At 42.9% G+C, this 14,299-nt stretch overlaps 3 protein-coding genes and 1 non-coding gene across 6 annotated transcripts; 3 read left to right on the top strand and 1 right to left on the bottom strand.

Annotated features, from left to right (window-relative positions):
• The first annotated feature begins 754 nt into the window (after positions 1-754).
• On the top strand, positions 755-9,533 carry LOC108605072 (tyrosine-protein phosphatase 10D). Its single transcript, XM_033294408.1, has 13 exons — positions 755-796; positions 2,002-2,251; positions 3,092-3,373; positions 3,534-3,581; positions 4,211-4,883; positions 4,951-5,375; positions 5,437-5,868; positions 5,947-7,344; positions 7,532-7,549; positions 7,651-8,333; positions 8,433-8,691; positions 8,752-8,880; positions 9,229-9,533. The coding sequence occupies exons 1-13, from the start codon at positions 755-757 to the stop codon at positions 9,507-9,509; spliced, it is 4,920 nt and encodes a 1,639-aa protein (XP_033150299.1). The 3' UTR covers positions 9,510-9,533.
• On the top strand, positions 2,967-3,037 carry Trnag-gcc. Its single transcript has one exon. It is a non-coding gene; the product is annotated as a tRNA-Gly (tRNA).
• Positions 9,534-9,558: 25 nt separating the features above from the next.
• LOC117134900 (tyrosine-protein phosphatase 10D-like) lies at positions 9,559-11,830 on the top strand. Its single transcript, XM_033294312.1, has 2 exons — positions 9,559-10,527; positions 10,754-11,830. Exons 1-2 carry the CDS (start codon positions 9,582-9,584, stop codon positions 10,783-10,785), a joined length of 978 nt encoding a protein of 325 aa, XP_033150203.1. The 5' UTR covers positions 9,559-9,581; the 3' UTR covers positions 10,786-11,830.
• A 1,298-nt stretch (positions 11,831-13,128) lies between these two features.
• LOC108605229 lies at positions 13,129-14,236 on the bottom strand. Of its 3 annotated transcripts, none has more exons than XM_017994840.1 (3): positions 14,186-14,236; positions 13,392-14,130; positions 13,129-13,318 (listed from the first exon to the last, which is right to left on the bottom strand). In XM_017994840.1, exons 1-2 carry the CDS (start codon positions 14,215-14,217, stop codon positions 13,425-13,427), a joined length of 738 nt encoding a protein of 245 aa, XP_017850329.1. In that variant the 5' UTR covers positions 14,218-14,236; the 3' UTR covers positions 13,129-13,318; positions 13,392-13,424. The 3 variants fall into 3 exon arrangements, with proteins under 3 accessions (XP_017850329.1, XP_017850331.1, XP_017850328.1); XM_017994842.1 differs by having other exon boundaries at positions 13,389-14,130; XM_017994839.1 differs by having other exon boundaries at positions 13,129-14,130.
• Between the last annotated feature and the right edge of the window lie 63 nt (positions 14,237-14,299).

Here is a 14,299-nt window from a genome sequence, read left to right on the forward strand (position 1 = left end):
TTTGCAAAAACTTTGCACAACAGCACGAGCTCTACAAAAAATTGCTGGCCTGCATAAAAACGTAGATAAACAATTAGCGTGGCAGCTTAAAAAATAAAAATGCAGGCTTACTAGAGGTCACAGTCACAAATATTGGATTTATGTTTTAATATTTAAATGAACTGCTCGAAACAGAGTTTTGAGTATGAAAAGGCATTCACAACGAGTAGAGTAGTGTGTGTTAAGTTGGCCCTGAATGAGTCAAAGCTAAACCGCAAAGCAAAAGCGAAGGTTGTGAGCAATTATTTCTTGGTTAATATTAATACATACAAACATATACATTTAATATTGTAACAAGATATATAGCAAGTATTATAGGTTACTGTTTATATGAAACTTACTCTTGCGTTTGAAATCTGAAGCTGCGAGATCACGTAACTTAATAAGTTGAGGCAGGCACACTTTTAAGAGAGCGAGTGAGAGTCAGGTACAAAGTGTGAAGAGTGTGAAGAGAGCATAAAGTAAAGCTTGGACTTATTGCGAGTTGTAAATGCTGCTTGCAAATCGTAAACTTGCGTAAGCCCAAACACAAAAGTAATTCATACATACATACATGTATAAAATGTATGCTACTTGCGCTAATGATCACCATAAGCTTAATAACTAAGCACAGTGGGCAGCAAATGTGTAAGATTCAAAAAGAAAGAAAAAACAAATTCCCTAGCACGATCAAAGCAACAGCGAATAATAGAAATGCACAAATTATGCAACGAAGATGTGTGTGAATGATAATACTAGTCAGAGCGAGCGCGAGAGCGTAAGAGAGCAAGAGCGAGAAAGTGTGAAAATGTAACGCGCGTACCTCTCGACTTTTACTACAACTTACATTAGTTCATGCTCGCAGTCGAAAGACTGACTACTGGTGTAGGCTGCGTGGGTTCGTATATAAAACTGCAGGGGTGTTGACTTCACATTCATTTCATTTCATTTGCAACTTTTTCTTTTGTGCCTGTGCGTATGTCAGTGCGTGTGTGTGTGTGTGATCAGTGAAATGAAGCGAAAGCGCTACATAAAATGCAATTAAAGAAATTCCAACAAAAACTTGTTACAACAAATTAGCAACTATGGCAGCAACAACAATGTGTTACACATAAATTTAATTGTTTGTGAATGGCGATGACCACAGTCTAGGTAAATAAAACACCGAAAGCAATAAATTGCAAAGCAGTGTAAAATACACAGCTCTATGTATATTTCTTCATAAGCAAGCAAGAAGAAGAAACTGACTGGAGCAACTTACTGACATTATAATATTGCTAATATTGGCTGATGAAAATTAATGTTTAAAATTCTGCAAAATAGTGAGTGTTATTACTGTTCTCATTTAAACTAAAGCTTATGGCTTTAGTCATGCTCCTATGCACAATAGTGGAAAAACTTTTCAATTAGATTCTAGCATTTTTGTTAATTATTTTTTTCATTTGGCACATGAAATTGTTGACTGCATTTCCGCATTTACATATGGCGCATATGTATGTGTGTGCTGTTTGTCTCTGAATATTGCATATTGGATATAGCCAGGGCCTTGTTTTAATCCCTTAAATGCATGTTGGGAGTCACAGCTGTGGGCTGTTTGTAATGTCTGTAAGCCAGGCCGAGAGAGAGAGAAAGAGTAAGAGAGAGAGCGCTATAGTTGCAGCAAATGCATTATTATTATGATTCTTTTTGCACTCTTTTGTTTTTTTTTTGTATGCGACATCGCTGTGGGACGTGGTGGGGGGAGTGGCAGTCAGGAGGCGTTGGCTGGCAGCTCATTGTTTGCGAGAGGAGCAGCAAGGACATCATCAACAGGCCACATTGTTGCCATTTTATTGTCAGAGTGTTGCATACATTTTCGTTTGCATTTGGTCATTGCACTTTTTGCCAGCAAGCGCAATGTCTTCCTACCTCTCTCTCCCTCCCTTACCACCCATTTCCATTAAAGTTGCGTTTTTTAACATTTTTTATGCTCTTTTCTTTTAGCATGTGCACAGCGCTGACTTGGCCATAAGCATACCAAACAATCCCGGCCTGGATGATGGCGCCTCATATCGCTTGGACTACAGCCCGCCCTTTGGCTATCCGGAACCCAATACAACAATCGCCTCGAGAGACATTGGCGACGAGATTCAATTCTCACGCGCTCTGCCCGGCACCAAATACAACTTCTGGCTTTATTATACGAATTTCACGCACCACGATTGGCTAACATGGACAGTGACCATAACGACAGGTGAGAGTTCAAACAAAGTTTGATAATGAATCATTCATTACATGCAAAGTAAATATCAGATCGATCTTTGCTTAAGAAGCGAGCATCAAAATTATAAACAAGCTTGCTAAGCTATTTTTAGTATTTATTTTTTTATAATTATCTTAATCTTTATGCAATGCGGAAAAAGCAAAAACTATAGCTGATAGTCAGCTCAGCTATGGTGCTGCGATATCTTCATTGACAGATAATTTGAGCTTAGCGTAGACGCCACTGACGATGCAAAGTTCCATAAGCATCGGTGGTTCAGTGGTAGAATGCTCGCCTGCCACGGCGGGCCCGGGTTCGATTCCCGGCCGATGCAAATTAATTTTTTGTTTTATATTTATTTTATTTTCTTTTGAAAAGAAATCAATATGAGCCAGTATGCATTCAGGGCAGCTAAAAGTGAAAAAGAAAAAGCTATTGACCAAGCCCCCACCATGCTCATAAATTACCCAAGGGAGCCATTAGCAAATGCATTGGTATTTATGTTTGCATTGTAACTGCCCTTAAAGGTAATTTGGTCAAAATTTATGAGCAATTTTGTTGGCATTTGGCTTTCAAGTAGAAATCAATAATGAGATAAAGTGAAAGCCAAAAACTTTTAGAAAGAGAATGGTAGGTTTTTGCCAAAAATAACTGAAGGTGAATCAAGTAGCTTGAGATATGCAAATCTGCTTTGCAAATTCAACAAGCATCGGTGGTTCAGTGGTAGAATGCTCGCCTGCCACGCGGGCGGCCCGGGTTCGATTCCCGGCCGATGCAAATTCATTTTTTGCATTTTTATTAACCTTTTTTGTTTATATTTTTCTATTGCAGCTCCCGATCCGCCATCGAATTTATCAGTGCAGGTGCGCAGCGGCAAGAATGCAATTATTTTGTGGTCCCCGCCCACTCAGGGCAGCTACACGGCATTCAAGATCAAGGTGCTGGGACTATCGGAGGCATCGAGCAGCTACAATCGCACCTTCCAGGTCAACGACAATACATTCCAGCACAGCGTCAAGGAACTGACGCCAGGTGCCACATACCAGGTGCAGGCCTACACCATATACGATGGCAAGGAGTCTGTGGCATATACGAGTCGAAACTTTACCACAAGTAAGTGTGAGATTGGCCAATTTCATGTTTTTAAACTTTCTTCATTTACTCAATGTGGTGTTGGTACGAATATGTAACTAAAAATCAAATGTTATTCTTATCCCACTATACACTTGTAATGCTAACCTAAATCTCATATTAACACACACACAAAACAAAGGTCGAAGGACGCGGCATAAAGAGTTGTTGGACATTAAAATTTTAAGAGGTAATGTTATCAATAAAAAAAAAAAATACTTAAAGCTACTGCCACAGCATCATGTAAGGCCAGTTGTTATATTTTTTTAGTTGCATTTTGTATGCAGATGGTTTGTTTTACTTTCTTTTGTTTTAAACTAACCAAAGGCATGGCCCAATTTGCGTTGCTGAATCAGCCCTGACCTAACATTCCAGTTAACCAGCCCAGTTGACCATTGGCAACCAGCCAAATTCGTTAAGCTGGCCAAAAAAGAAAAATATATTATGCATGTAAAACAATTTATACAATTCGTGATATATACTACAACATTTTGCTGACTCTAGCATGGATTTTAATTAAATTTTGTCAGACACCTTCTAAATTTGCATAGCGAGAAATTTAATTGCAGCTTTTATTTACACAAATTTAGAGATTTACAAAAGCGATTGTAAAATGATTTCAAATTGGCAATAATTCTATTTTGGACTAATCCTTGGTGCAAGCCATTGATCATTTTAAAGAGACTCTTTTTTTATTTATTATTATTAACCCATTTGCTTTATGCTTGTAACTAACTTGTAAACTGCTTGAAATTAAATTTTATATGCTCAGCCAATCAAACATAACTAATAATAAACTTTATGTTTAACTCTGCTTAGAGCCCAATACGCCGGGTAAATTCATCGTGTGGTTCCGTAATGAGACAACGCTGCTGGTGCTGTGGCAACCGCCGTATCCGGCGGGCATTTATACGCACTACAAAGTGTCCATCGAGCCGCCCGATGCCAATGACAGTGTGCTCTATGTGGAGAAGGAGGGCGAACCGCCGGGACCCGCACAGGCGGCATTCAAGGGTCTGGTGCCGGGACGTGCCTACAATATATCGGTGCAGACCATGTCCGAGGACGAGATATCCTTGCCTACTACCGCGCAATATCGCACAGTGCCGCTGCGACCGTTAAATGTGACGTTTGACAAGGATTTTATTACCTCCAGTTCGTTCCGTGTGCTCTGGGAGGCGCCCAAGGGCGTCTCCGAGTTTGACAAGTACCAAGTCTCAGTGTCGACCACACGCCGCCAATCGACAGTGGCGCGCAGCAATGAGCCCATTGCGTTCTTTGACTTCCGCGACATTGCCGAGCCCGGCAAGACATTTAATGTAATTGTCAAGACCGTATCCGGCAAGGTAACCTCCTGGCCGGCCACCGGCGATGTGACACTGCGACCGCTGCCTGTGCGCAATTTGCGCAGCTTCAACGACGACAAGGCCAACACTATGATCATTACCTGGGAGGCGGATGCGGCCAGCACACAGGACGAGTATCGCATTGTGTAAGCTCCAACAAGTTCCTTGTTTGTCTATGAAGTGATATATGACATATGTATATTTATTGTTTAGCTACCACGAGCTGGAGACTTTCAATGGCGATACCAGCACTCTGACCACCGACTGGACACGCTTTACGCTGGAGAGCCTGCTGCCCGGACGCAATTACTCGCTCTCCGTGCAGGCCGTTTCCAAGAAAATGGAGTCCAACGAGACGAGCATCTTTGTGGTCACGCGCCCCTCGTCGCCCATCATTGAGGATCTGAAGAGCATACGCCAGGGCCTGAACATAAGCTGGAAGAGTGACGTCAACTCCAAGCAGGATCAATACGAAGTGCTCTACTCACGCAACGGCACCAGCGAGGTGCGCACTCTCATCACCAAGGAGTCGCGTCTGGTCATCAAGAATCTGCAGCCAGGTGCTGGCTATGAGCTCAAGGTATTCGCTGTCAGCCATGAGCTGCGCAGCGAACCCCATGCCTACTTCCAGGCAGTGTGTAAGTAATCCCATACGTAATCCCAGCCAGCATTAAGCTCACCTCGCTCTTCTCCAACTAGATCCCAATCCTCCGCGCAATATGACCATCGAAACAGTGCGCAGCAATTCCGTGCTGGTGCATTGGTCACCGCCGGAGAGCGGCGAATTTACGGAGTACAGCATACGCTATCGCACGGACAGCGAACAGCAGTGGGTGCGCCTGCCCAGCGTGCGCTCCACGGAGGCGGACATCACCGACATGACCAAGGGCGAGAAGTACACCATACAGGTGAATACGGTTAGCTATGGCGTGGAGAGTCCCAATCCGCAAGAGGTCAACACTACAGTGCCACCGAATCCAGTGTCCAACATTATTCAGCTGGTCGACTCGCGCAATATAACGCTGGAGTGGCCCAAGCCAGAGGGGCGTGTCGAGTCCTATATTCTCAAATGGTGGCCCAGTGATAATCCCAGTCGTGTGCAGACCAAGAATGTCTCCGAGAACAAGTCGGGTAAGCTTCACTCAGTCTGTCTGTCTGTCAGTCAGTCAGTCAGTCAATCGATTATTTCTCAAACTTCAATCTTTGCAGCTGATGATTTGTCCACAGTGCGTGTGCTCATTGGGGATTTGATGCCGGGCGTGCAATACAAATTCGATATACAAACCACTTCGTATGGCATTTTATCCGGCATTACCAGTCTCTATCCACGCACCATGCCGCTCATACAGTCCGACGTGGTGGTGGCCAATGGCGAGAAGGAGGATGAACGTGATACCATTACACTGAGCTACACGCCCACGCCGCAATCCTCATCGAAATTCGACATTTATCGCTTCTCACTGGGCGATGCCGAGATTAAGGATAAGGAGAAGCTGGCCAATGATACGGATCGCAAGGTGACGTTCACGGGTCTCATGCCGGGACGTCTCTACAACATCACCGTGTGGACAGTAAGCGGTGGTGTGGCCAGTTTGCCCATACAACGACAGGATCGTCTTTATCCAGAGCCCATCACCCAACTGCATGCTACAAATATAACGGATACGGAGATTTCGCTGCGCTGGGATGTGCCCAAGGGCGAGTACAATGACTTTGACATTGCCTACCTCACGGCGGATAATCTGCTGGCCCAGAATATGACCACACGCAATGAGATTACCATCAGTGAGCTGCGTCCGCATCGCAACTACACCTTTACCGTAGTGGTGCGTTCCGGCACAGAGTCCTCGGTGCTGCGCAGCAGTGCACCGCTCTCGGCCAGCTTTACTACAAATGAGGCGGTACCTGGACGTGTGGAACGCTTCCATCCCATGGACGTGCAGCCCAGCGAGATTAACTTTGAATGGTCGCTGCCTTCGAGCGAGGCCAATGGCGTCATACGTCAGTTCTCCATAACGTATACGAACATAAACAATGCCAGCGATGCGGGCAGCCAGAGCTTTGACTCCGAGGAGTCATTCGGTCTCATCAAGAATCTCAAGCCTGGCGAGACGTATGTGTTCAAAATACAAGCCAAGACTGCCATTGGCTTTGGGCCGGAACGCGAGTATAAGCAAACGATGCCCATATTGGCGCCACCACGTCCGGCTACGCAGGTGGTGCCCACCGAGGTCTATCGCAGCTCATCGACCATACAGATACGTTTCCGCAAGAACTACTTCTCCGACCAGAACGGTCAGGTGCGCATGTATACCATTATTGTGGCCGAGGATGATGCCAAGAATGCCTCCGGCTTGGAGATGCCCAGCTGGATGGATGTGCAGTCATATAGCGTTTGGTTGCCCTATCAGGCCATTGATCCGTACTATCCATTCGAGAATCGCTCTGTAGAGGACTTTACCATTGGCACAGAGAATTGTGATAATCATAAGATTGGCTACTGCAATGGGCCTTTGAAATCCGGCACTACTTATAGAGTTAAGGTGCGCGCATTTACCGGACCCGACAAGTTCACGGACACCGCGTACAGTTTCCCCATACAAACGGGTAAGTGTTGAACTTTCGAAGGGCACGGCTATCGATAGTATCGATAGCACATTGCAATATATGTTTGCCTATCAATACTAACGATACTAACTCTCGATATGTTAACAGCTCTATTTAGAGCTAATCTATATTTTACTAACCTTGCTGTTTCTTCGAAACTCATGCCTTGCCTTGCTCGCAATTCTAGAACTGCTGAGCTCACCGGGTAAGCTCTCTCTCTCTCTCTCTCTTTCTCTCACTCACAGCAAAATAATATCTCATTGCTTAACGCTAAACTCATTACGCTCTCTCGCACTCTTTACACAGATCAAGACAATACGTCGCTGATTGTCGCTATAACCGTGCCCATGACCATAATTTTGGTGCTGCTGGTCACACTGATATTCTACAAACGGCGCCGCAGCAATTGCCGCAAGACCACAAAGGACTCGCGCGCCAATGACAACATGTCCCTGCCGGACAGCGTCATAGAACAGAATCGTCCAATTTTGATTAAAAACTTTGCCGAGCATTATCGTCTCATGTCCGCCGATTCGGACTTTCGATTCAGCGAGGAGTTCGAGGAGCTTAAGCACGTGGGCCGCGATCAGCCCTGCACCTTTGCCGATCTGCCCTGCAATCGGCCCAAGAATCGTTTCACCAACATTCTACCCTACGATCACTCACGCTTCAAGCTGCAGCCCGTGGACGACGACGAGGGATCCGATTATATCAATGCCAACTATGTGCCGGGACATAATTCGCCGCGCGAATTTATTGTCACGCAGGGTCCGTTGCACTCCACCCGCGACGATTTCTGGCGCATGTGCTGGGAGAGCAATTCGCGTGCCATAGTCATGCTCACGCGCTGCTTTGAGAAGGGGCGCGAAAAGTGCGATCAGTACTGGCCCAACGATACGGTGCCCGTGTTCTATGGCGACATCAAGGTGCAAATACTCAATGATAGCCACTACGCCGATTGGGTCATGACCGAGTTTATGCTGTGCAGAGTGAGTCAATCGATCGATCGATCGATCGATCGATCGATCAGCAAAGTGTTTTATGTAGTCGGGGATACATTTCGAATACTTTCTTTCTTTGCATTCTAGGGCAGTGAGCAGCGCATTTTGCGGCATTTCCATTTCACCACCTGGCCCGACTTTGGCGTACCAAATCCACCACAGACGCTGGTGAGATTTGTGCGCGCTTTTCGCGATCGCATTGGCGCCGAGCAGCGTCCAATTGTGGTGCACTGCAGCGCTGGCGTTGGCAGATCGGGCACATTCATAACGCTCGATCGCATCTTGCAGCAGATTAATACGTCCGACTATGTGGACATATTCGGCATTGTCTATGCCATGCGCAAAGGTAAGTGCCCCAGCAAAGTGCGCGCCCCATTCCAAGTGTATGAATGTTAATCCTTTCTAGAGCGCGTTTGGATGGTGCAAACGGAGCAGCAGTATATCTGCATACATCAGTGCCTGCTGGCGGTGCTCGAGGGCAAGGAGAATATTGTGGGGCCGGCGCGTGAGATGCACGACAATGAGGGCTATGAAGGTGAGAGGGAGCGCGCTCGCTTATTCAAATGCAAATTCACCACACCAAGCAATAAACACTCACGCTTTACAACACTGTTCTGGTGGCTGGTGGCTGCAAGCTTCAAGGCTTCTTCAGCTGCAAGCGCAAGTGGTTGCAATCGAGCCTTTTCGTTTTATTTCGATTTATTTACTAATCATTTGTTTATTACTTTTTTCATGTTGTTTCTTGGTGCTGGGTTCACAATCAAAAACATTTGACTAACCAAATTGCCCACATACAAAATGCTCTTATTTCTTCTAACACACACACACACACACACCCAATCATATACATACACATACATATACGCATATGTGGCACATAAAGATCAAGGCGCAGCTCAGCTGAACGCACACGAGGAGTCATCGCATGTGGCCACCATTGAGGAGCAACTGAACCAAGCCGCCGCTGAGGCCATCGATGCTGAGAACGCCGCAATCTTATACGACGACCAACAGCCGCTGACTAGCAGCACATTCAGTAAACATATCTCCAGCTTTGGCAGCGCCATCGACAATGCACATGGCAGCGTGCTGGCCTCCAATTCGATGAGCTCGTTCGGCATTATAAGCGGCGGCGGCAGTGCCAACGAGGCGCCAGACAGATGACATTCGGTTGTCAACCAGTCGGACAATAACAACTCTGTGGTTATTGTGCTGGTTGACAACAAACCCAGCTCCATGCTGCTGGCCAAGGATCAACAGCAGCAGCAGCAGCAGCAGCACCATGCGGGCAACAGCAACATGGATATGAGCGAACAGCAACAACAGCAGGCAGTTATTATGACCACATCGCTGCCTGGGAACAGCGGCTTTACCACGCTGCAGCATCGACGCAAATCGCAGCTGATTACATTTAGCGCCTCCTCCTGTGATATCAAAAACAGTCTCAGCCACGAGCTCATACACAACAATGCTGGAGGTGCTGGTGGAGCAGCGAACGGGAATGGCGGCAACAGCACACGCGCTAGTCGCGCCAATGTGCGTCTGAGTTTTGCCGAAGAGGATGTTATGATCTTGCCACAGCAGCAGCAGCAGCAGACTGATGATGAAGTATTTCGTCGTCGCTCGCTGCTGGAAGTTGAGCTGGGCATTGAGGTGAACGAAGATCCGCAGCTGGAGCCAGCCAATCAGCTGCAGCTGCAGCAACAGCAACAGCAGCAGGTTGAGGAGCTGGACGAGGAGGAAGTGCTCGAGCTGTATATGCATGACGAGTTTGAAACTCACATTGATGCCAAATCGAATAATGCCAATGATGACAGCGGCGGTGGCAGCTATGAGGACTCGCATGCTCTGCATAGTTCGCTGGGTGGCAGCAATCGCAACAGCCTAGAGAAGGATGATGATGATATCGATGTGGATGTCATAAGCACCGATGTCAGCTGCTATGATCAGCTCTTGGGCAGCAGCTGCAATACGCGCAACGGCGATGACGATGACATTGCCACACTCATTGGCGATGCCGATGGCAGCAGCAGCAATTATACCAAACTAAACAAGAATAGCATTTTAGGTGTTGCCGTTGCAACTGCAACTGCTACTGCTGGTGGCGGTGGCAGTGTTGGTGTTGGAGGTGGTGGTGGTGGCGGTGGTGGCGCTGGCGTCATTTATGCCAATCCATTTATGGGTTTGTAAACATCAATTTACCATAAACTTTTTGCTTGCTTTACATCTCTCTGCCTGCCACAAAACTCTGCATGCAACAAAGCTGCTGCTACTTTATTTCATTATCTAATTGCATGCTTCAATATTAGTTAAACAATTTTGATTTTTCGTTCGTTCGTAGCTCCGTATTCTTTGTTATGCTCTCAGCTTTATCTTTTAAACTTGACTAATTGCATTTCTTTTTGCAGATGACGAAGGCATTGCGGAGTCGGGCATGTGAGCTACAGATTCGACTTAAACTCAAACTAAGACCCCAAACTGATATCAACTGAATCCAATCCAACAATGTGGCAAACTACATAATTAATTTTTACTTAAATTAAACATAAGCAACGCTTGATATTATATACTTGATATATATATATATATATACACACACACACAAACGCATATGTATGTTTGTACATATATTTATATAGCCATAGCTATATATACTTTAGATGTGTAAAACTCGAATCAGTCAGCCTATAAACAAAAAAAGAAATATATATAGATATATATGACAAGCGACTATACAATATACATATATATCCAAATTATTGGTCTCCCTCTCAACTCTACAAAGTTATACAAGCACCCAAACACCCCCCAAAACAATCCCCACCCCACCCCAATATGTATTGTATGGTATTACTGTAATTTGTACTTTATTAACGCCGACATTGGTACTACCGATATTACCTATATGCATACAGACATAACTTTTAATGATTATTGTCATTCAATACTATTTTTTAATGCTAGCCTCAATTTTTTTGTAATGTTATATACAACTTATATACTATCTTCCAATTTTTTGTAAACTAAATGTTAGTTGAAATGACCCAATTTATATATGATATACCATATATATATATATAGCTTCCAGAAGCGCTTAACAGTTTCATTTTGTATATATATACTATATACATACGTGTGTACATAGTCTAGTATATATGTACTCGATGAAACGCTGCTTGGGCACACATATACCCAACATATATCCATACATATACCCAACAACAAGAACAACAACAACAACACCACAATAATACATACAACAGCAATGTGTACATATATATAGGAGCATTACATATAATATGTGTGTATATTTGCAATAATTCAGTTACATAGTTTTTTAAATGTTGAAGCATTTGATATAGGAGAGAGCTCTCTGAGCGCTAGATAAACGACTTTTGAATCTACTGCTTTTTAGCTTTCGATATAAATCTAAATCTAAATCAACCAACTAATTGTATTTGTATGTAATTTTTTTTTATTTTTTTGTTTTTAAACCATATACTCGTTATTATTAATTTATGTATTAAGCGTCAAATTTGTATCGATACAAAAATTGTAAATGTGTGAAATTCTTTTTTATTTTGTATGTATATGTGCTACTTTAAATATTGTTTAATTATATAGAACTTTATTTAAAATGAATACAACTTGCTTTCAGTGTTTTCCATATAACAATTTTATTATTTACAATTATAGACTATTATTAACAGTTAGCAACAAGCAACAAGCAACAGCAAGTACAGCTTTTAGTCCAATTTTGTTAGCAACAAATGTGCACAGAACAGTACACCGATCTACAAAATAACAACAATAATAACAAACAAACAAAAAGCACAAGAAGAAATGACCAACGCATTTTCTAAGGCGATAATCATTTACACTACACTAAATCCTATAAATGACAAATATGTTTTGTAATTTTTGTGTTTTATTACGTATACGTACATGTAGATTTTTATAGAATTAACAAAACATATGCATAGTTACATATGCATTTACATATATTGCACATATGCATTGATATATGTACGTATGTATCTGTGTTAATTATGAAATTATGCTGGTGCCAAAGCTAAAATACATACACAAATGTACACTTTTAAAAGGAATGCATACATATGGAAAAGAAGCCATAAGCAATCGAAATACAAATAAGCAATATGAAATACAGTGAATGCTCGCAAATTAGAATTCTGTAATGGGAATAATTATTATTATTCAAGTGAAATTTTTAGAGTTTCAAGAGTTTAAATCCTTTATAGTTTTGCGAAATTATTGATATTGAGAAAATTAATAAAAATACAAAATTGTATTTGATCGTAAACTTAAAGAAACCCGTCCAGAAATCTGAAATCTTAGCAACTTAGAATACTTGCGAGTCTTCACTGTTGCTATTTACATATGTATGTACTTACTGTAGTCAAATGCTTATAAAAAATTGTTTTTTAACATACAATGTATGTATGTAAATATTGGCAACTGCGAAAAGTGCAATAGTAACGCTTTGATTTTATTCAAGCAGACAAGACTAATTAAATTATTTAGTAAGCAAAAAGATACAACGAATTAATCCACAGAACTCAACTCCCCTATTCACCAGTACATATATTCTATAAAAACATATGCAAAACATAACTAAAAGTCTGTGTGAGATCCAAAATTCGTCTAGTGGGAACGCATACATATAAATACATATATACACTTATACACAATATGAAATACATATGCATATACAATATATACATATATAATACATTTACATACTTATATCATTGTAATAATTTGTAATGTTTATCGTAGAGCTATGAACAAAAAAAAAACGAAAACAAAACATCAAATGCAATTCCATTAAAGTGGACTGAACTAATTTCCAATTCGATGTCTTACTGGTTGTCTTGCACTGATAGCGATTGCCTGTCGATCTAATAATATTGATAGCCCAGTACACTGATCAATTTGATTATCGGCTCAACCTAACAAATGTTTAAATAAAATTAAACTAAAACTAACATACATATGTAATTAGTTGTGCGTCATACTAACAACCTTTTTAAGTAAATATTTGTGAACCAGACATGTCTAATGATCGCCAGTGGTTTTATCGCTGATCTTCATGTTGGCCAATGTTGCATCCAGCTCTGATTGGATGTTCTCGAACTGGTTGTACAGCTGCATCAACTCCGCCTGTGTCATTTCAAAGTTGATGTCCTCGCCAGCTCCCGTTTTCAGCTGCAGCACTGCGAGTGCCGTCTTCTCCCGCTGTTGACAATGCGAGGCGATTTCTACATTCAGCTTCCAGGCCATGTCCTCAATGACATTGGACTCGTAACGCTCGCTTGCCAGGTTGTTCATCATTGGAGTCGTTTGGCGCACCCATAAACGCAAGATGGCATCGATCTTAGCCTCATCTTGCAGTTGCAGCTTTTCACGCAACTCCCGTTGCAGATGGCTTGGCTTGATGATGAACGTGGAAATGCGCCGTAAAATGTACGAAAACGTTTTTATCAGCAGTAAAAAGTCTGGGCGTGGTACGCTAACCAAACGTTCGAGCTCCTCGAGTGTGTATTCCGGTTCGCTGCTTGTGTGGCTGCTCTCAGTTGCGCCACCGGTCCGTTCCTTGACAGTGGTGCCTACAGTTACGTTGGGCGCGTTGTTTCCCGACAGCCCACCTGCACCAGCGCCTCCATTGGCACTGCTTGGACTCATCTGCCTATGCACATAGAGCAGAACTGTTGTGAACGTGTCGTGAGGTAAGGCATTTATGATTTTAATGCCCTCCCGGGCTCTATATAGCAATCAAACAATGTTAAATGCATCTATATTTTTAGAACTGACCTTACCGATCGGTAATTTTTATCCAGTTAATGCTCATAATTTTATCAATAGGCAGTTTTCTGTTCAATAGTAAACAAATTGAGTTCAGAGCTGTCAACTCGTTGAAATTATTAAACAGT

Source organism: Drosophila busckii, chromosome X, assembly GCF_011750605.1.
Source record: "Drosophila busckii strain San Diego stock center, stock number 13000-0081.31 chromosome X, ASM1175060v1, whole genome shotgun sequence".
Taxonomy (NCBI): Eukaryota; Metazoa; Arthropoda; class Insecta; order Diptera; family Drosophilidae; genus Drosophila; species Drosophila busckii.